The sequence below is a fragment of the Triticum urartu genome, chromosome 7A (genome assembly GCF_056163025.1).
Source record: "Triticum urartu cultivar PI428250 chromosome 7A, HENAU_Tu73, whole genome shotgun sequence".
NCBI lineage: Eukaryota > Viridiplantae > Streptophyta > Magnoliopsida > Poales > Poaceae > Triticum > Triticum urartu.
In genome coordinates this window covers 22,832,603-22,855,786 of record NC_141879.1, presented here as the reverse complement: position 1 = coordinate 22,855,786, position 23,184 = coordinate 22,832,603, and the positions used below count along the sequence as shown (strand labels likewise).

Sequence of the window (23,184 nt, the reverse complement as noted above, 5' to 3'; positions counted from 1 at the left end):
ATTGACACAGTTTGAAGGAAAGAACGAACACTCTATATGAAGGAGAAAAAACCTCATCAGACACAAAATTTCCAATGTCATCGGCATAGAAAATCTTCACTGGTAAAGCATTCTGTGCCGCTTCACGTGTCCTTCACAACATAATAGGTAGTTCCATTGTGTTAGATGAGTTTGCATCACTGCCTAGCTGCTCCCCACGCACTTGCTGGTCCTTCACATGTGGTTGTTGCCTAGAATATACCAAGTATGTGTCAGATGAGCTATGCACTTGTGGCTGTCATTGAGAGTACGTTAGGGGAATCTTCTCCCACCGATCTCAAATAGGGAGCCGAAGATTACCAATCTGAATGGGACCCACTGTCGGCTAGACCTGAACCTACATGCATTAGTAGTAAGAGACCCTAAATGCCCTCCAGAGTGGGTTCTTGACTTGAGAGCATCTAAGGATGTTGCTAGTAAATCATACGCGTAAATCATCAGCTCCAACCAACATGCTTAGATGCTCCGGAGTCAAGAACCCACTATGGAGGGCACTCATTAGTAGTAAGAGTTCCTTGTTTGGATTACCTTCATCAGTGGAGGCCTAGTGAGCAAAATCTCAAAAGTCAGCATCATCTACATCTTTGCCATTTGACCTCCCAGTGTCTCCTACAACTGCCATGTTAGCCCTATGGCCACCTAAGTTTCCAGAGTAGCCATCTCTGCTCCTAGGAGCCTAATCCGTTGAGGTCCCTAAGTATCCATCTTTGCCTCGATCACTCTGCCTCTGTCAAACCTCTTGCCCCCCTATGTTGTATCCCTTGCCCCTGCCACGAGTTGGACAGTCCCACTTCCAGTGACCTACCTCCCCATAAATATGACAATCGTTGGGATCTCTCCACTGCGCGCTCAGTGAATGCAAATGTTGAAGCCGTCACAATCCTCACATCTGCATGCTCTAGAGATAGCTGCACCTCCTCTTGAGACATTGTTGCAATAGCCACATCAATAGTAGGTAGAAAGAGGATGCTGCAACAGGGATGCCCTCTTGCCATGAAAGCAACCTCTGAGCCCCTCCAACAGTTTCAACACACGCATGCATGCAATCCTCTGGCACCCTAACTCGATGGAAGCCGCATCATAGAGTTTCAGAGGATCATAGTTATCCTACTCTGCCCACATAAAGTCTACAACCCTACCATATATGCCATCATTGACATGTCGTCACCTTGGCGCAGCCGACTGATCTACCCCTCAATCTGAGCAATTAGCATGACATTGCCCCTTCCTAAGTGTACGGTGGACAGCCCCTCCACAGAGCATCCAATGGTTGGCACCACCGAGTTCAAAAACCAGCCAATGAGAACATGAGCACAGAGTTTATGACCTTCCACCTCTTTTCCACCATGGTAGTCTTGTCTCATGGTTCCTCAACAGCACCCAACAAGTGTCCATCAAGTTGCATCTGCTCCATAGCTAGCAATGCCCTCCGGGATTAGCTCAGATAATTTGTGGCCCCCTCAAGCTTCATGTCCATGGGCGATAGTTTGACCTTCTAAGCCACTTCCTGCCGAGGAGCGATGGCCCCAGAGTTTGACTACACGAGGATCTTGGAGAACTTCTCATAAACCTCAGTAAGGCCATGTGGTTCACCCATCTTAGGCCAATTCCAGCCGATCCCTAAAAATAGAGGAGGGTCCGGCGGAGTAAACCTTTAGTGGGGTATATTTACTCCACAAAGTTTTGGCCGGACCTAGCCGATCCCCTAAACATAACAGAGTAAAAACAATATCGTTTGCATTTCATTTTCGGCTACCGAAACAAATTTCATTCCTTCTTTATTTCATTGAGCGACATTTTGATACATCGGAGTACATAATTCACCAATTCTTCGCTACTATAGAACAAGACCAAAGAAAACAAGAACCATAATTAGACACTTCAATAAATATCCAACTTCCATAACTGCTCCCACTAGTTGGATTAATATTTTCTCTATGTCTTCATTGTTGATTATCTCGATTAGCTTCTCGAGCTTGCACACTTCTTTCTTCTTCAGTTCCGACGAATTCAACATTGCGTCTCATCTCTAGTCTCTACTATAGCAAGAAGTGACCAAACATCTAACAAACTTCTCGCGATCAATAAATCGTTGTAATCTTCTTCCCAATACCAAAACTTGCATCTGTCATACACACAAATTTGAGCAAACAATGAGCTACAAATTGTGCCGAATCCGGTGAACAGCCGAATCAAAACAAGCACTCACCCCTTTTTGCACTTGAAGAACACCCATCAAGGATGTTCCTGCATGGTGAAAATTCGGTGCACCACCTTCTGCAGGCAGTCGTCGCACTTTATGACCGGCAACGGGGACACGACTAGTTGTTGGGCCAGTGCCGAGCCAGGCCGACGCCTAGGCGTGTCTTTGCCAGCTAGTCAACAACGACTGAGATCCGATCGGCTAGAGGAGGTGGCCATACCTGCATGCGGTGCAGACTCATTGCTGGGTTGTGTGGTTCAGTAGCTGGCCAATTCAAGGCAAGGGCGCTGTCGCATGCGGCCGGATGTGTCAAAACCAGCGGCGGCTACAACCGTAGATCTGCCGATTTCTACGCCGACGACGGCGAGAGAGCCACCAATCCGGGTGGGCGAGGACCGCTTGGAGGAAAAAAAAAATCTCCCCTCCGCTGCCTCACCCATCCCACTTCCTTCCCTACTTTTCCTCCTCTCCTTCTCCGTTCCGCCTCGAGAAGCAGCAGAGGCTCGAGATGCAGCTGCCCTTCTTCCTCCTCAAGAAACACAGTCCCATGCCTCTGATACCATATTGAGTCGAGGGGAGAAACGTACCTCATAGCCTCTCTCTCTCTCTCTCTCTCTCCAGTCTGGGGAAGGGTCTGACCACTTTCGGTCTATAGTATGCAGCTTTTCCCTACATTTCTGCAAGAGGCTGTTTTCAGGACTCGAACCGGTGACCTCATGGTCACAAGGCAATAGCTTTACCGCTGCACCAAGGCTCCTCTTCCAATCCCAGCAAAGTATTTTCAGTGAATAAATACATTATTCCTTCGAGCGTGGATAATAAATTCAGTATAGTTTGCAGAATATTTTACTAGTTTGACATTTTTTGGTACTTGGCAATCTTTAAGGTAAAGTCTACAACAGATCTATAAGTGCTAACAATGTGCATCACGTTCTTCCAGACATGCGCTCAACCTTGACCTTGGAGAAGTGTATGCTATAGCAAGTTTGAAGAAATCAACAAGGTATATCATCAAAAGTATCATGTCTTCCATACTTATATTTGGTTATCAGAAAATTCTTTTCCTAGAATTGCATAATCTTGCAAGTGCAAATGAGAATAAACTAGACTGCAAATATAGTAGCTAGTGTGTAGCTCTCATTATGTTTAATTCCAAGGTTTTTTCCTTGTTATGCTAGTTGTCAAGGCTTGCCGTTCTTTGATGCTGACGGAGTTCTAACCTTATTAGTTAGACTTGTTTGCATGAACAGTGATTCAATTAGTAAACATATACATACCTCTGAATAACAACATAGGTCGCTCATGACAGTAGCGCTCAGTTGTACCACTTTGTTTTCAACAAAAATAAGTCAAACCAATAATTCCTACATACAGTAGGAAAACATAAGACGGAAATGAATGCAAATATAGGAAAACTAAGCCTAGTGGGAGGAAGCGAAACCCATGAGTGCAAGGTACCACATTAATTTGCTATAGCTTACATCAACAGTTAAGTTCAGATAAGAGAGGAATAACACGGCCTGACAAACCTCAGGCACTTTTCATCAACGTCACAGTGGTGCATCCTCATGGGACCACCACCATTGGGGTTAGACTCCTGACTTCTTGCTCGTCGACAGTCGCAGCTTTCCCTCTCACCCCAACGCTCGCCATGATCAAGCTTGGGTTAGGGTGGAGAGGAGAACTAGAGCAAGCAAGAATAGGAGATACTGGAATAAGCGAGTGAAGTGAACTAGCTTCCAGCCGACCAGCCTCGCCGTTATAAACCTGTCCTTAAATTCCGCATTGCCAGAATAAAATAATGGGACGGGTCAGTCTGTCCGTAACTACATTGGCTACCTTCAGGTAATTAAGAACAGTTGCACTGATGCACATCAGCTTATCCACTCATGAATATTAACATAGCTACTTGTATGTAAGCTTAATGCAAAGTGTAATTCATCACAATGCTTTAAATTTTGATTACATACAACTTCATTCTACCACTAACCTGTCTTCCTCGAAATTTCTGAAAAATGGTTGGTTGGGCAATTTTGTGATGTCTAACCATCTTTATGGTTAATCCTCTCCATTTTTATGTACAAGTGTTAATTATGTTTGTCATACTTTTTCCAGGCTTGTGCGTGTGCTGAAGTTTAAACTCGGAAAAGTGAATTCTATAGCATGTTTGAAGGGGTCAACGAGGTATATAATGAAAAGTGCCTTGCTATACTTTATATCTGGTTAACGGAAAAAATTAAAGCCTGTGCTCATCCTTGAAAAGTAAATGATATGAAATTATAATGCAAATATATCAATTTTGGCAGTGTGGAGTTTGCTCATCCTAATTCCGTTTATTGTTGTGGCATTCAAGGCATGCATTTTCAGAGCGAAATAGGTCATGCCTCCTTTTGGTTCATAGGAAGGAATATCGTAGAAAATGAGATGACATGTATCTCAATTCCTTTATGGAAAGAGATGTCGTTTGATGCATAGGATAGACAAATTTTCGTTGAGTCTAGGCTAATGTTTTTTTCCTTGAAATGTGAAGGCCGATCTATTCGTATACTACATAGGATATGATTCATTCCTACAAACCAAAGGGCTCCAAAGAAATTTTTTCAACAAAATTCCTGTACACCCAAAGGAGGCCTCAGTGTGCTTGCATACACAAATTCGTACTTTTTTTTGTTTTGGCCTTGTTGCCTGCAATTTATAATGCGTGATGCGTTAACTGATGCAGCATCGCGATTGGGCATGAGAAAGGATTAGTGCTGGCAGACATAAGGCCCTGAGAAGGTGGTTTGAGCAACTGAACGGAAACCAAAAGGTTAATGTGAGCCACTGGAGTAAATCAAGACGGTTGGAGAAGGCTAAAGAACTGTGATATTCTTGTGAATCTGATTGGGTTGATTCAGTTCGAAACGGCAAACAGACTAAAGAACTGTGATCCAAATGTACATTCCCCTTTTCTTTCTAAACATGTTTGTTGTTGGCATGTCTTTAAGCACATTTGATTCGCTGGAGGAATCGGACATCCTTCTTTTATTCACGGCATGTCGTTTGTGTACTCCATGTTAGCTTCACATGCAAATTACCTACCCAAGTCTCTCTTCACCCACCTTCGTGTGGTAGGGGGTGGCAGTGTGTTCATGCAAGAGCTGACCCACTAGCATATCCGGCGAGTTGGGGTCGTGGTCAAGCTTCGTTCTCTACTCCCTACTTTGTTTGTGACGGGCCCAGAATCAAGGATTGCCAGGACAACGAATGACGACCAAGGTTTTGGTTACCGGTTGAAATTTCAAGATTTCCCATGGCTACTGCGTATTTCCTTGCCTCTCGGTAAATCGCCATACCAAGCAAAAAATATCAATTTTTTGAAAATTTTGAATTTAAACACTCGATTTACGATAAAGTACATAGGATCTAATTAATGTCATGAGAGTTGATTCTTATGTGTTGGTAGCAACCTAGTTCCTGTTTTGAGAGGTCTCTAGTTCGAATATTCGTTCATTCATTTATTTGAATTCAAAATTCAACTATAAAATTTACTCGAAATATTCTCGATATTTCTCAGTAACCGTGATAACTACGTTTACCAATCCCCTCGGTAAAATTGCCTCATTCGATAACCAATACCTTGATGACGACACATCTTATCCACTGATCAATAGGCAAGGGAGGTAGCCTGATTGCATTGCAGCCGGAGTGGTGGATCCGCCACATGGGACTGACCCGGTGGAGGATGGCAAGGGATCACGGCGCCTAATCAAGATGCATCTAATCCAGCGGCCAGATGACTGCAGAGAAGACGAAGAGCCTAGTGAAGGCTGTGTTAGAGTAACTCCAACGGGGCGATCCAAACGGACTACGCATTTGTTTGCTTTTTGTCCGTTTGAGTCGGCCGCCCGCCCGGCGTCCGCCTAGTTTTGCATTTGACTCGGCAGTGCGTCCAACGCCCCGACCCATTTCATGTCCGCATCAACTTAAAAAAAAGGCTCGTGGCCGATCATGCCAGCGGCCATGTCTCACCAAGCCGGCACCATGCCAGTGGCAGCATACGATGTCGACTTCAGAATCACCACAGTTCATGCTGGTGCACTCGCCAGCCAGCCGGCACACATGCCAGCACACAAAAAAGGGTGGGACTTGAGTTCGACCACGCCATCGCGGCCCACGTGGTCATGCCAGCACACATGCCGGCATACAAAAAAGATGGCGCTCGCCGCCATAGATCACTCGTCGTCGAACTTGAGCATGTCGGCATGCATCTTCTCGAACCACGGCATCTTCCGTGGCGACACGGTGTTGAGATCCGCCTTCATGATCTCCACCCCGGTCATCATGCTCGTGAGAGCCACTTCTTTGGCCTTGGTCTTGGCGTTGGCGGCCTCGATCTCTAGCATCTTGCCTTGCTTCTCCGCCTCGAGCTCGAACATCTTGGCTTGCTTCTCCGCATCCATCTCAAGCCTCCTCCTTTGGATCTCCATGAAAGCGTCCATTTTCTCCGCCTTGAAACGCCGGCGCTCCTCCTCCCTTGAGTCCTTGTTCATCGTGCCCTCCACGCTTGCGACCAAGGCGTTGTATGCCGCATCCCGCTTGTCCTCCTTCTTGGAGTTGGTCTTCCCCCGCGGCCTTGCCGGCTCACCCTCACCAACCTCCTCCACGGTTTTCTTCCCCCCCCCCCCCACGCGACTTGAGGGCGGCATATTGCGCCTTGAACTTCTCATCATCCTTTATGACCCGAAAGCAATGGGAGAGGTTGAAGCACTTGCCGTTGTGTTGAACCTTGAATGCCTCCAAAGCTTGAAATGCCTACAAAATGTTTCCATGCAAGCATATGGGCAAATGATATGCAAATGAACACGCTGGCATGAACTTGATGACACAAAAGAGGGCGGCTTGCTAGCATACCATGTCTTGCATGCCGATGCCGCTCACGGGGCGGGCCTTGATGCTCTCAAGTGTGGCGCAAAACTTGTTGCACTCTTATTGGATCACCCTCCATCACTTGGAAAAGGACACCCACCCACGCGTGCTCACAAGTTGGTAAGGCGGAAACTTCTTGCGCTCATGAAATACTCGGTGGACACGAATCCAAAAGGTTGAATGCTTTTGTTCGGCGCCCGTCTTGGGGTCTTGTCCAATGTCTCGCCAACACTCGCAAAGAAGCTTGTCCTCGGCCGCCGTGTATGCCTTCGTGCGCTTGCTCTTGCGCTTTGGCTTAGGACCGGCGGCTTGGTTGGCGAGCTCGTCCTTAAACAAGGGCTCCACTTCGATGTTGCACTCGTCCTCTTCCTCTAGCCCGTAGTCGTCCGGGAACTCATGGTCGAGTGGGAAGCCGTCCAGGTCGATGCCGACCTGATCATGCATGAAGGCCACCTGATCGGGATCATAGCCAGCGGCCGGCGTGAATGGCCCGCTGCTGTCCTAGCTTTGTGTCTCGTCAGGATCGTAGCCAGCGGCCGGTGCACCGCTGATACGTCTCCAACGTATCTATAATTTTTTATTGCTCCATGCTATATTATCTACTGTTTTAGGCAATATTGGGCTTTATTTTCCACTTTTATATTATTTTTGGGACTAACCTATTAACCGGAGGCCCAGCCCAGATTTGCTGTATTATGCCTATTTCAGTATTTCGAGGAAAAGGAATATCAGACGGAGTCAAAACGGAACGAAATCAACTGGAGAAGTTATTTTTGGAAGGAAACCCACCTGATGGACTTGGACCCCACGTCAAAAGATACGGGAGGTGCTCACGAGGGTGGGGGCGCGCCCTCCCCCCCTGGGCGCCCCCTGCCTCGTGGGGCCCCCGTAGCTCCACCGACGTTCTCCTTTCACCCATATATACCATCGTACCCTAAAACTTCCAGAACAGCAGATAGATCGGGAGTTCCGCCGCCACAAGCCTCCAGAGCCACGAAAAACCAATCGGGACCCATTTCCGGTACCCTGCCGGAGGGGGGATCCATCTCCGGTGGCCATCTTCATCATCCCGGCGCTATCCATGACGAGGAGGGAGTAGTTCACCCTCGGGGCTGAGGGTATGTACCAGTAGCTATGTGTTTGATCTCTCTCTCTCTCGTGTTCTCTCTCGTGTTCCCTCTATGGCACGATCTTGATGTATCCCGAGCTTTGCTACTGTAGTTGGATCTTATGATGTTTCTCTCCCTCTACTCTCTTGTGATGAATTGAGTTTCCCCTTTGAAGTTATCTTATCGGATTGAGTCTTTATGAGAACACTTGATGTATGTCTTGGTGATCAACTTGCGGGTTTCGTGACATTGGGAACCTATGCATAGGGGTTGGCACACGTTCTTGATTCTCCGGTAGAAACTTTGGGGCACTCTTTGAAGTACTTTTATGTTGGTTGGATAAATCTGAGATTGTGTGATGCATATCGTATAATCATGCCCACGGATACTTGAGGTGACAATGGAGTATCTAGGTGACATTAGGGTTTTGGTTGATTTGTATCTTAAGGTGTTATTCTAGTACGAACTCTTTTATAGATTGATCTGAAAGAATAGCTTTGTGGTGGTTTCGTACCCGACCATAATCTCTACGTTTGTTCTCTGCTATTAGTGGCTTTGGAGTGACTCTTTGTCGCATGTTAGAGGGCTTGTCATATGATCTATCTATGTTATTATTGTTGAGAGAACTTACACTAGTGAAAGTATGAACCCTAGGCCTTGTTTCCTATCATTGCAATACCGTTTACGCTCACTTTTACCGCTCGCTACCTTGCTGTTTTTATATTTTCAGATTACAAAAACCCATATCTACCATCCATATTGCACTTGTATCACCATCTCTTCGCCGAACTAGTGCACCTATACAATTTACCGTTGTATTGGGTGTGTTGGGGACACAAGAGACTTTTTGTTATTTGGTTGCAGGGTTGTTTGAGAGAGACCATCTTCCACCTACGCCTCTCGCGGATTGATAAACCTTAGGTCATCCACTTGAGGGAAATTTGCTACTGTCATACAAACTTGTGCACTTGCAGGCCCAACAACGTCTACAAGAAGAAGGTTGTGTAGTAGACATCAAGCTCTTTTCTGGCGCCGTTGCCGGGGAGGCTAGGTAAGTGAAGGTATATCTTTAGATCTTGCAATCGAATCTTTTTGTTTCTTGTTTTAGCACTAGTCTAGTTTATGAAATAAAATTACAAAAAAAATGGAGTTGAGTTTGTCTCATACGCTTCACCTTTTTAATATCTTTCGTGAGTATGATGGAAAGGATAATTGTGCTCAAGTGCTAGAAGAAGAAATCTCTAAAATGTTTGGCACTAAATATTTGAATGATGAGCATGATTGCAATTTTGTTAGTACGAATTCCTTGAATATCCATGATGCTAATGATGATTGCACTAGTTATGATGAAAATGTCTCCTATAAACATGTCAATTTTTGTGGAGTACATTGGGTTTGCAAGTACACACCAAATAGGGAAGATAGATATTGCAAGAGGCATAAGTACTTAGAAACCAAATTGTTGCAAGAAGAGCTAGATGAATGTGCTGAAAATTTATTATTTCTTAGCCCTACTTGTGAACTTTGCAATGAACGTGATCATTTTAGTACCCAATGCAAATTGTTTCATGATCGTATCGTGTCCAAAAGTTGTGATGACTTGATTTCCCTTGCACATCATAATGAACTTAGTTTGCTCTTGGGTTATGAAGAAATTAAACGTAGAACTAAGGATATTCCAAATTTTGCCCTTGATAAAGTTCTTCATTTTGATCTAGAGAAAATTTATATGTATTGTGCGGTGAATTGCATTGATAATCCGTATATTGCCAATTACATAAAGAAAAGAAAAAAATAGAGGATGAAGAGAATACTAATGAAAGGGAAGAGACTTCCCAATATCCTCCTATTATTTCTTATGATGAATCAGGTAACGAGGAGGAGCCTTCTATTCAACCAATCTCATCAATAAGGATCTCCAAAAAGAGGATTGAACCCACACATGATGTGATGAAGAAGAAGAAAAGAAAAAGGAAGAGAGGTAAAAAGGTATCTCTCCCAAATAAAGTTGCTCCTATTATTGTTGTGCCTCATGAAAATGAAGATGATACACTTGATGATGATCTCGTTATGCCTATTGCTTGTTGTGATGATTATGATTGGGAAGATAATGATACTTCTTATGATCTTGAAAATCTTTTTGGCACTTGCTTGGAAGAATATAATAATTGCTATACTATTGGTGCTATCCATGCTATTAATGATGATAGCATGCCTCCTACTTATGATGATTATATTGATAAAAGTGGGTTTGGAAGAGTGTCAACTTTAGGAAGTAGTGATCCCACAATATTTGAGGATGTTGAATCTTATAATATTTGTGAAAGTGGATTTGGAGAGGTCATGACTTTATTTAGTGATGTATCCACTATTTCGGAAGAGGGTTCAATCGATTATGATGAGAACAAAGTTGCTACTTATGATGATTATTGTGATAAAAATTATGCTATAAAGAGTAGTGATGATTATATTTATAAAACTTGTCATGATTATGAGTACCCTTTCTCTGAATATTACTCTTTTAATGTGGAAACAATTTATAGAATTCAAGTCTCTTATGATACTCACACTATTCCGAATGAAAAGAAACTTGCTTGTGTGGAGAGTAATAAAAATTCTATGCTAGTAGATCATGAAAAGAATGCTTTAGGTGCTGGTTATATTGTTCAATTCATCCATGATGCTACTGAAAATTATTATGAGGGAGGAACATATGCTTGTAGGAATTGCAATAATATCAAGTTTCCTCTCTATGTGCTTAAAGTTTTGAAATTATGCTTGTTTTACCTTCCTATGCAAGTTGATTCTTGTTCCCATAAGTTGTTTGCTCACAAAATCCCTATGCATAGGAAGTGGGTTAGACTTAAATGTGCTAGTCATATTGTTCATGATGCTCCCTTTATGTTTCAATTCTTATCTTTTATGTGAGCATCATTGAAATCATCATGCCTAGCTAGGGGCGTTAAACGATAGCGCTTGTTGGGAGGGAACCCAATTTTATTTTGTGTTTTTTGTTTTTGGTTCTGTTTAGGAATAAATAATCCATCTAGATTCTGTTTAGATGTGGTTTTATATTTTAATTAGTGTTTGTGCCAAGTTAAACCTATTAGATCTTCTTGGAAGATAGTTATTTGATCTTGCTGTAATTTCCAGAATCTTTGCGCTCAGTGCCCGAATTGTCAAAAATCACCAGAACGTGATAAAATAGTGATTCCAATTGCTGCTGATCAATAAACAAATTTCCCAGGTCGTCTAATTTTGGTAGAATTTTTTGGGTTCCAGAAGTTTGCATTAGTAACAGATTACTACAGACTGTTCTGTTTTTGACAGATTCTGTTTTGCATGTGTTGTTTGCTTATTTTGATGAATCTATGGCTAGTAAAATAGTTTATAAACCATAGAGAAGTTGGAATACAGTAGGTTTAACACCAATACAAATAAAGAACAAGTTCACTACAGTACCTTAAAATAGTCTTTTGTTTTCTTTCTCTAACGGAGCTCACGAGATTTCTATTGAGTTTTGTGTTGTGAAGTTTTCAAGTTTTGGGTGAATTCTTTTGATGGATTATGGAACAAGGAGTGGCAAGAGCCTAAGCCCGGGGATGCCCATGGCACCCCCAAGATAATCCAAGGACACCAAAAAGTCAAAGGTTGGGGATGCCCCGGAAGGCATCCCCTCTTTCGTCCACTTCCATCGGTAATTTACTTGGAGCTATATTTTTATTCACCACATGATATGTGTTTTGCTTGGAGCGTCTTATATTATTTGTGTCTTTGCTTGTTAGTCTACCACAATAATTCTTGCTGTACACACCTTTTGAGAGAGCCATGCATGAATTGAAATTTGTTAGAATACTCTATGTGCTTCACTTATATCTTTTGAGCTTGATAGTTTACTCTATGTGCTTCACTTAGATCTTTTAGAGCACGGTGGTGGATTGTTTTAAGGAAACTTGATCTCTCATGCTTCACTTAGATTATTTTGAGAGTCTTTAATAGCATGGTAATTTTCTTAATGTTAATATATTTGGTATTCAAGATATGTGAAACTTTCTTTTTAGTGGGTTGAATACTAAGATAAGTTTGATGCTTGATAATTGTTTTGAGATATGGAGGTGATAATATCATAGTCATGCTAGTTGAGTAGTTGTGAATTTGAGAAATACTTGTGTTGAAGTTAGCAAGTCCCGTAGCATGCACGTATGGTTAAAGTTGTGTAACAAATTTGAAGCATGAAGTGTACCTGGCTTGTGCATCCTTATGAGTGGCGGTCGGGGACGAGCGATGGTCTTTTCCTACCAATCTATCCCCCTAGGAGCATGCGTGTAGTACTTGATTTTTGATGACTTCTAAATTTTTGCAATAAGTATATGAGTTCTTTTGACTAATGTTGAGTCCATGGATTATACGCACTTTTACCTTTCCGCCATTTGCTAGCCTCTTCGGTACCGTGCATTGCCCTTTCTCACATTGAGAGTTGGTGCAAACTTCGCCGGTGCATCCAAACCCCGTAATATGATACGCTCTTTCACACATAAACCTCTCTATATCTTCCTCAAAACAGCCACCACACCTACCTATCATGGCATTTCCATAGCCATTCCGAGATATATTGCCATGCAACTTCCACCATCATCATCATCATCATGACATGCTTTACTTTTGTCATATTGCCATTGCATGATCTTGTAGTTGACATCGTATTTGTGGCAAAGCCACCATGCATTATTTTTCATACATGTCACTCTTGATTCATTGCACCATCCCGGTACACCGCCGGAGGCATTCATATAGAGTCATATGTTGTTCTAGTATCGAGTTGTAATCATTATGTTGTAATCAATAGAAGTGTGATGATCATCATTATTAGAGCATTGCCCAATCAAAAAAAAGAGAAAGGCCAAAAAGAAAAAAAGAAAGGCCCAAAAAAAAGAAGGAGAAAATAAAAAGGGCAATGCTACTATCTCCTTTTCCACACTTGTGCTTCAAAGTAGCACCTTGTTCTTCATGTAGTGAGTCTCATATATTGTGCTTCAAAGTAGCACCATGATTTTGATATAGAACTTGGCTTGTATATTCCTACGATGGGCTTTCTCAAATGCCCTAGGTCTTCATGAGCAAGCAAGTTGGATGCACACCCACTAGTTTTCTTTTATTGAGCATTCATAGCTCTAGTGCATCCGTTGCATGGCAATCCCTACTCCTCATGTTGACATCAATTGATGGGCATCTCCATAGCCCGTTGATTATCCTCGTCAATGTGAGACTTTCTCCTTTTTTGTCTTCTCCACACAATCCCCATCATCATATTCTATTCCACCCATAGTGCTATATCCATGGCTCACGCTCATGTATTGCGTGAAGGTTGAAAAAGTTTGAGATTATTTAAGTATGAAACAATTGCTTGGCTTGTCATCGGGGGTATAGAAGTTGGGAACATCTTTGTGTGACGAAAATGAAGCATAGCCTAACTATATGATTTTGTAGGGATGAACTTTCTTTTGCCATGCTATTTTGAGAAGACATGATTACTTTGATTAGTATGCTTGAAGTATTTTTATTTTTATGTCAATATGAACTTTTGTCTTGAATCTTTCGGATCTGAATATTCATATCACAAGTAAGAAGAATTACATTGAAATTATGCCAAGTAGCACTCCGCATCAAAAATTATCTTTTTTATCATTTACCTACTCGAGGACGAGCAGGAATTAAGCTTGGGGATGCTTGATACGTCTCCAACGTATCTATAATTTTTGATTGCTCCATGCTATATTATCTACTGTTTTAGGCAATATTGGGCTTTATTTTCCACTTTTATATTTTTTTGGGACTAACCTATTAACCGGAGGCCCAGCCCAGATTTGCTGTTTTATGCCTATTTCAGTATTTCGAGGAAAAGGAATATCAGACGGAGTCAAAACGGAACGAAATCAACTGGAGAAGTTATTTTTGGAAGGAAACCCACCTGATGGACTTGGACCCCACGTCAAAAGATACGGGAGGTGCTCACGAGGGTGGGGGGCGCGCCCTCCCCCCCTGGGCGCCCCCTGCCTCGTGGGGCCCCCGTAGCTCCACCGACGTTCTCCTTTCACCCATATATACCGTCGTACCCTAAAACTTCCAGAACAGAAGATAGATCGGGAGTTCCGCCGCCGCAAGCCTCCAGAGCCACGAAAAACCAATCGGGACCCCTTTCCGGTACCCTGCCGGAGGGGGGATCCATCTCCGGTGGCCATCTTCATCATCCCGGCGCTATCCATGATGAGGAGGGAGTAGTTCACCCTCGGGGCTAAGGGTATGTACCAGTAGCTATGTGTTTGATCTCTCTCTCTCTCGTGTTCTCTCTCGTGTTCCCTCTATGGCACGATCTTGATGTATCCCGAGCTTTGCTATTGTAGTTGGATCTTATGATGTTTCTCCCCCTCTACTCTCTTGTGATGAATTGAGTTTCCCCTTTGAAGTTACCTTATCGGATTGAGTCTTTATGAGAACACTTGATGTATGTCTTGGTGATCAACTTGCGGGTTTCGTGACATTGGGAACCTATGCATAGGGGTTGGCACACGTTCTTGATTCTCCGGTAGAAACTTTGGGGCACTCTTTGAAGTACTTTTATGTTGGTTGGATAAATCTGAGATTGTGTGATGCATATCGTATAATCATGCCCACGGATACTTGAGGTGACAATGGAGTATCTAGGTGACATTAGGGTTTTGGTTGATTTGTATCTTAAGGTGTTATTCTAGTACGAACTCTTTTAAGATTGATCCGAAAGAATAGCTTTGTGGTGGTTTCGTACCCGACCATAATCTCTACGTTTGTTCTCTGCTATTAGTGGCTTTGGAGTGACTCTTTGTCGCATGTTAGAGGGCTTGTCATATGATCTATCTATGTTATTATTGTTGAGAGAACTTACACTAGTGAAAGTATGAACCCTAGGCCTTGTTTCCTATCATTGCAATACCGTTTACGCTCACTTTTACCGCTCGCTACCTTGCTGTTTTTATATTTTCAGATTACAAAAACACATATCTACCATCCATATTGCACTTGTATCACCATCTCTTCGCCGAACTAGTGCACCTATACAATTTACCGTTGTATTGGGTGTGTTGGGGACACAAGGGACTTTTTGTTATTTGGTTGCAGGGTTGTTTGAGAGAGACCATCTTCCTCCTACGCCTCTCGCGGATTGATAAACCTTAGGTCATCCACTTGAGGGAAATTTGCTACTTTCCTACAAACCTGTGCACTTGCAGGCCCAACAACGTCTACAAGAAGAAGGTTGTGTAGTAGACATCAACCGCCCTCGAAGATGAGGTTCTGCATGTAGTCCTTGTCGACGGCGGACAGCATTCCCTCGAACGGGTTGCGGGCCTCCGGGAGCACGTCGGCCCGCGTCTGTCGCGCACGTTTCCTGGCGCCACCAGGTGATGAGCCACCGGCCACCGAGGTGGCGCTGAGGTCGATGGGCGCGGGCGCGGGCGTGGAAGGCGCGACCACGCTCACGTCGGGCGAGCACTCCCCGGAGAGGCGGGAGGCCTGCAGGTACACGTGGAAGCCGGGCACCGGGTTGCAAGCCGACGCGCGGGGCGAGTCGGGCAGCACCATCCGAGGAAACGATGATGAGCCGGTGCTGGCCACGGTGACGGCGGCGTTGAGGAGGCCGTGCTGGCTAGGGTTTAACCCTAGAATGTACAGCGCCTCCCTCGTTGCCGCCGCGACGCGGGCGTTGGTGACCTCCTACTGCGCAGCGGCGGCCATGGCGGCCTGAGCGGCGGCCTCACCCCTCGCGTCCGCAGCGTGCCTCCGGTCCTTCCTCTTGGCTGACTCCCTTGCCCGTTGTGCGGGCGTCAGTGGCTTCTTTGGCTTCGCCGCGGCAGCGGTCTTGCGAGGGGCACGAGGCTTGCCTTTCCCGGCAGGGCAGGGGCGCCGGACGAGGCGAGGCCGGTGGCATCCTCCATGGTGGGGTGTGGGGCGGGAGCGCGCGGGCGGGAGGGTTTTTGGGGGAAAATGGTGGTGGCTGCCACCGATCGGCGGGCCCGGAGAGAGGAGTAGGCGCGCGCGTCCGTCTCATGTCCGCGTCGACGCAAAGCCGGCTCCAAAATGGGCCGGGAATGGGTCGGCAGGCGGACGCCAAGCGGACACGTGTCCGTTTAGGTCGGCGCGTTGGACCGACTTTTGTGTCCGCGCCGATCCAAACGGACGCCAGCGGACCCAATGGATAGCCCCATTAAAGTTGCTCTTATGTCCGCAATGTAATGATCCATCTCATTCGGCTAAAGATTGCAAGACTGTTATCATGTGATGTATGTGGGAAAGCCACTCATACCACTGAGTGTTGTGGTTTGACAAATTCTCCCCCTGCAACTTTTTATAAGACGTTTGTAGAGTCCACGGCAGTGTCAAAAAGCATCTTATATTATGTTACGGACGGAGTAAAACCGAAGCCAGTTCTGAAGGCTGTAGGTTTTGCTGCAAAGGGACTCGGCTGCTTATTTGCTCGCTCGGTGTGTGAAGAAAGTGAATCAGAGTAATGCTGTCAACGTGTTGGCAAATGGTTCTTTAGATCAACACAGTTTGGAACAGTTTTTTGCTAGTATTTCAACATTGGGGTGTGGTGAATTTGTAATGGAGTGCTAAGGCCATTGTTGAGGACAGAGACCTGCTGAAATTCCAAAACATTAAGAACGTTGAAGAGAAGCAGATCTTCTCTGAGTTCAACCTCAGAGTCAGAGGAACTCACATCCATGTTGAGATGGCATTCTGCACATGCGCTGCTAGAGCCTATAGCCAACACCAAACACCAGTCTATCTGGCATTCCCAAAGAGTTGTTACACCACAAGAGAGTGCGAGGCAGCATCCTCTAGTCCCGTTTTCTACCAACTATACGCACGTCGTGCAAACTTCTCAATGTTGTTGTCACCGCCGACAACGACCATTACAACCGCGGGAAAAGAGGAGTAGTTGGGTAAAAAAAGTACTATGTTATACCCTTTTTAGTTCAATGATGAAATGACCTAAATTTCTAAAATGATCTCACTTCTGAAATTTTAATTCGCTTCAGCAAACTTAGGAGGGTTGAAGCGCGTGCATTGGTATAAAGTATAAAAAAAATTCAAGGGTGCATTGGTATTGAAAAACAATATAATTCAGCTAGTCATGAGCCCCCACAGCGCCTTGACGTTCGCAGCCGTCGGATCGCTCAAACGTACGATCCAGATCAGCTTTGGTCGTCCCAGGTCACTCACGTGCTGCAAACAACGTCTCACGGGCCGCTGCTCTGCAGAACGACCTCGTGTTTCTCTCTGTAATTGGGTTGTCCAAGGCCCACTTCTTTCTATTCGGACGCCAACAGCCCAGGTTGACTTGGTTCAGCGCTATCCCCAAAAAATGCCGGTGCTCCTGTTGGGAACCTCCTATCTGCCGCATTATGCGGCAGACTGGCGGTGCGTTGCACAGGAGCCGAACGAACGGGGCGGCCTCGGGTAGCGAACCCCGCAATGCGGGAAAAAATCAGCAAAAAGGGTACGTGCTCGCGCCGCGTGACTCTCATTTCATGCACAAAGCCACTTGATCTGAACACCTTCTCTGACTAATATGCAGCTCATGTTTTAAGTAGTGGTACAGGATTCGTACTAGGCACACGAGGATTCGTACTAGGCACCTCCTGGTAGTATGCAGTGGTACATAACCAGTGGAATACATTACCTTGGTGTCTGAAAATTGCAGTGTGGCCTATAAGAATTGTGAGCGTCAACAGATCTAAATATTATTAGAAATTTTAAAAGCATTTTTATTTAGGAAAGTGAATATTTATTGAAACAAAAACATTTCAAATTTGTGCAAAAAATCTATAAATTGGTAAATTATTTGAAAATGCGAAAAATTTATGGAAAATTCAAACATTTTTCAATCTTGAACAAATTTTAGAAAAAAATGGAAACACTTGAAATTTATTGAAAACGTTAACTTTTAAAAAAAACGAACATTTTTTGGAAAAAATGAAACATTTATTGAAAATCTAAAGGAAAATTTGAAAACGAACAATTTCTAAAACTGTGAATAAAATTTAGAAAAGGGGAACATTTTTTTATTATCAAGAACATTTTTCGAATTTGTAAAAAAAATTGAAAAGTCAGGAACATTTCTGAAGTTCTGAACAAGTTTTAAACACCGAACAAAACTTAGATAAACGACTATTGATTTCCAATTTGTGAACTTTTTTTTAAAATAGCGAACATTTTTTGAATTTATGAACAAAACTGTAAAGAAAAGAACATTTTTTTTAACTTCTGACAAATTATTGAAACTGCCAAACAATATTTGGAAAAGGCAAACAATTTTTTTATTATGTGAGCAATTTTCGAAACCAAGAATATTTTGGAAAGATGTGAACGAAAATTTAAAAGGAACATTTTTTGAACTTTTTAACAATTTTTTGAAAGCATGAAATTTTTTAAAGTCAGGACAAAATTTGAAAATGAGAACATTTTGTGAAGTTTTGAACAATTTTTTTGAAAGCATGAACATTTTTTAAATTCAGGAACAAAATTTGAATGAGAACATTGTTTGAAGTTTTCAACAATTTATGAGCAACACAAATATTTTCTGAAAAAAAAGAAAATAACCTTGAAAACAGAAAAAGAAAAAATGAAAAAGAAAGAAAACGAAACAGAAAACAGAAAAAAAACATAAAAACGAAACAAAGAAAAAAAATAAAAAAAAAACGTTTCAGGAACCTCCTAAAAGGTCCCAAAACCGGAGAAAACTGGCTGCGAACCATCTAGAACGCGAAATCGCTAATTAAGGAGTATTCGTTGCAAAGATCACTCCAATTCCCCTAGTTGCATCAAGTGGCGCACATGCAGCGCGTCACTTGTCGCAACCTGAGAGTTTCCCCTTTTTTTAGATCCGTTTATTCAAAATGTTTTTATCTCTCAAACCGTGCGTCCAAATCTCGAACCGCTTTCATTATTGGATTCCTCGCGTCTAGATCTCCAAAACTAGATCCCATGTTGATAGGTTTTGACGAACTTTTTTTTTTCATGAAAAAAATCGGTGAAAAAACCGAATCGGGAGCACGGGTTTTTTCCCTTTCCGAAAGAGGCACGGGCGTGCCTCTCACGAAATCACAACCGTGCCTCTCGCGAAAGCAAAACCGTGACTCTCGCGGAAGGAAAAAAAAAGAGAAAACGCATTTTTTCCGTTTCCAAGAGGCACGGACGTGACTCTCGCGAAAGCACACCCGTGCCTCTCGCGGAAGCAAAACGGTGACTCTCGCGAAAGAAAAAAACAGAAAACATGTTTTTTTTGTTTCCAAGGAGGCACGGCTGTTACTCTCGCGAAAGCAAAACCGTGCCTCTCGCGGAAGCAAAACCGTGACTCTCGCGAAAGGAAAAAAACGTGTTTTTCGCGCAATTTTTTTTCAACTTTTTTGTTCGAAAACCTAAGGAAGACCAATGAAAACCAAAACGTCGAAAAAAACCAGAATAAACGTTTAAAAAAATAGGAGAAGAAGAAAGGAATAGAGGAGAAAAGAGAAAATAGAATATATATTCTATTTTTCTCTTCTTCTCCTCTATTCCTTTCTTCTTCTCCTCTTCTTTTTCTTCTTTTTTCTTCTTCTTATTTATTTCTCCCCGTCTTCCTCTCCCCTCTCGGCGACCCTAGACCCCCTCTCGACCGTCGACCCCTAGGCGACCGTCGACCCCTCTCTTTTTTTTCTTCCTCTTCTTTTTTATCCTCTTCTTCCTCTACCGCTCGGCGACCCTCGACGACCCTCGTTCCCGATAAAAAAAAGAGGAAGAAGAAGAAAAAAAAGAGGAGAAGAAAGAATAGAGGAGATCTTCTCCTCTATTCTTTCTTCTCCTCTTTTTTCTTTTCTTATTCCTCTTCTTTTTTTATCCTCTTCCTCCTCTCATGTTCGACGACCCTAGACCCCCTCTCGACCCCCTCTTCTTCTCCCTCTTCTTCCCCTTCTTCCCCGCCTCTCTCATGAATGTCCGACGTCCCCCCTCCCCCCCCCCTCATCATCATCTATCATCCCCCCTCTCATGTTCGAACTTTTCTGAACATATATAGCCACACATACACATAGCCACATACACATACATAGCCAGACATACATATAGAACTTTTCTAAACATTCATATAAACTTTTTTGAACATTCATATACACATACATAGCCACACATATATATAGCCACATTCATATAAACTTTTCTGAACATATATAGATGATTTTCTAAAAATGTAACTTTTGCATATATGAACAGGAGAGCAGTGGCGGCAATGGGTGGCATCGTCGGCGACGGGGATGGGAAAGGGGGGAGCTCACTGGGGGCGGGCGGCGACGGGGAGAGGAGACCAGCGATGGGAAGGAGGACGGCGGGCTCGGGGACGGCGTGCGCGGGGCTCGGGGACGACGGGCTCGGGGTGGGACACGGCGACGGGGACGGCCGCGGGCTCGGGGCGGCACACGGCGACGGGGACGACGGGCTCGGGGTGGCACACGGCGACGGGGACGACCGCGGGCTCGGGGCGACACACGGCGACGGGGACGATCGAGGAGGCGGGGCTCGGGGCAGGGCGCGCGGACGGCAGCGAGCTCGGGGCAGGGCGGCCGGCGACGGGCAGGAGGGCGCGACGACGACGACAGCGACAGGGCGCGGCGACGGCGATGGGGCAGGGCACAGCGACGGCGACGGGGCAGGGCGCGGCGACGGCGACGAGGAGGACGAGCAGCCTGGCGGCGTCGGCGATGCGGAATGGAGCAGTTGGCGAAAATTTCCAAAGTGTGGGCTTATATAGCAGAGTCTTTAGTCCCGGTTCGTGGCAGCAACCGGGACCAAAGGTGGGCATTAGTCCCGGTTGGTGCCACCAACCGGGACCAAAGGCCAATTTTCGGCAGCCCAAAGGGCGGGAAGCGGCGGCCTTTGGTCCCGGTTGGTGCCACCAACCGGGACCAATGGCCTTGTGCTGCCCCGCGCCCAAAAGTTTAGTCCCACATCGCTAGCTGAAGGGCGCCGGCACTGGTTTATAAGCGCTGGTGTGCCTCCCCATTCGAGCTCCTCTCTAATGCAGGCTTTCGGGCCTAAACTTGCTACTGCCTGTGGGCCTATTGGGCCTTCTGCGGGCCTGAATCCTGGCCCATGTAGGGTTTCTAGTCGTATTCAGGCCGTGGAGGCCCAGTAGGAGGCATTTTTTTGGTTTTTTCTTTTTTATTTCTACATTTTTTGGTTTTTTATTTTTTATTTATACTTACAACTAAATACTTATAGTTTTTTAGTGATTTCTTTTTGCTTTTAGGTAAAAAAAAATTATAAACTTTCTGTTAGTGCCATTAGTTTTAAATTTTGAATAGTTTAAATTTGAATTTTTAAAAATTTGTGTGAATCACTAGTTTATGAATAACTTTACTATAAAAATAGAAATTTTTTCTATTTATTTTTTATTTCTACTTACAACTAAATACTTACAGTTTTTTAGTGATTTCTTTTTGCTTTTAGGTCACAAAAATTATAAACTTTCTGTTAGTGCCATTAGTTTTAAATTTTGAATAGTTTAAATTTGAATTTTTAAAAATTTGTGTGAATCACTAGTTTATGAATAACTTTATTATAAAAATAGAATTTTTTTTCTATTTATTTTTTATTTATACTTACAACTAAATACTTATAGTTTTTTAGTGATTTCTTTTTGATTTTAGGTCACAAAAATTATAAACTTTCTGTTAGTGCCATTAGTTTTAAATTTTGAATAGTTTAAATTTGAATTTTTAGAAATTTGTGTGAATCACTAGTTTATGAATAACTTTACTATAAAAATAGAATTTTTTTTCTTCTTTGCTATTTTTTTTTATTTATACTTACAATTAAATACTTATAGTTTGATTTTAGGTCACAAAAATTATATTCTTTTTGCTATTGAAGAATATTATAGTTTTATTTTAGTTGATCATAACATAATATTTTAATTGATTGTTTTTATTTTCATAAAAGTTTTGTAGTTCATTCTGTTTGCTATTAATTCATTGTTTGAGCTAAATGACTCTGAAATTGGAAAGCATTTCAAAATGAACTCTGAAAAGGTTGAAAGTTGGCATGGTATCATCATTTCACCCACATAGCATGTTCCAAAAAGTAGAGAGGGTTACGACAAAAACTTGATGCACTTCGTGTACAAAATGGACAATCACTTTCGAAGTATCAAAGTTTCGAACCATAAGACATGAAAGCATTTCAAATGAACTCTGAAAAAGTTGAAAGTTGGGATGGTATCATAATTTCACCCACATAGCATGTGCATGTACAAAACGGACAATGGTATCATGTTCTTCTGTTACAAATTTGGCATGGTATCATCATAATAGTTGCGGGAGAAAGTCTTCACTTTTTCTTCGCTTGTGTCATTTGCTTATTGCGCCGTAACCATGGATAATCTTCATTGTTTATCAGGATGCTTGGGTCAGCCTTGACATTGAAGGGAGGAATTTCATGAAACTTTTCATAATCTTCAGACATGTCTGTCTTGCCGTCCACTCCCAGGATGTCCCTTTTTCCTGAAAGAACTATGTGGCGCTTTGGCTCATCGTATGATGTATTCGCTTCCTTATCTTTTCTTTTTCTCGGTTTGGTAGACATGTCCTTCATATAGATAACCTGTGCCACATCATTGGCTAGGACGAACGGTTCGTCAGTGTACCCAAGATTTTTCAGATCCACTGTTGTCATTCCGTACTGTGGGTCTACCTGTACCCCGCCGCCTAACAGATTGACCCATTTGCACTTAAACAAAGGGACCTTAAAATCAGGTCCATAGTCAAGTTCCCATATGTCCACTATGTAACCATAATATGTGTCCTTTCCGCTCTCGGTTGTTGCATCAAAGCGGACACCGCTGTTTTGATTGGTGCTCTT

At 43.5% G+C, this 23,184-nt stretch overlaps 1 protein-coding gene and 1 pseudogene across 1 annotated transcript in view; one reads left to right on the top strand and one right to left on the bottom strand.

Moving 5' to 3' along the window:
* Nucleotides 1-5,016, top strand: part of LOC147957115 (uncharacterized) — a 113,503-nt gene extending 108,487 nt beyond the window's left edge. The window contains exons 32-33 of the mRNA XM_087537555.1: nt 4,358-4,426; nt 4,965-5,016. Of these exons, the coding sequence (XP_087393681.1) occupies nt 4,358-4,426; nt 4,965-5,016 (121 nt within the window). The remainder of the gene's footprint in view (nt 1-4,357; nt 4,427-4,964) is intronic.
* Nucleotides 461-1,636, bottom strand: LOC147957116 (uncharacterized; annotated as a pseudogene).
* Nucleotides 5,017-23,184: the final 18,168 nt, after the last annotated feature.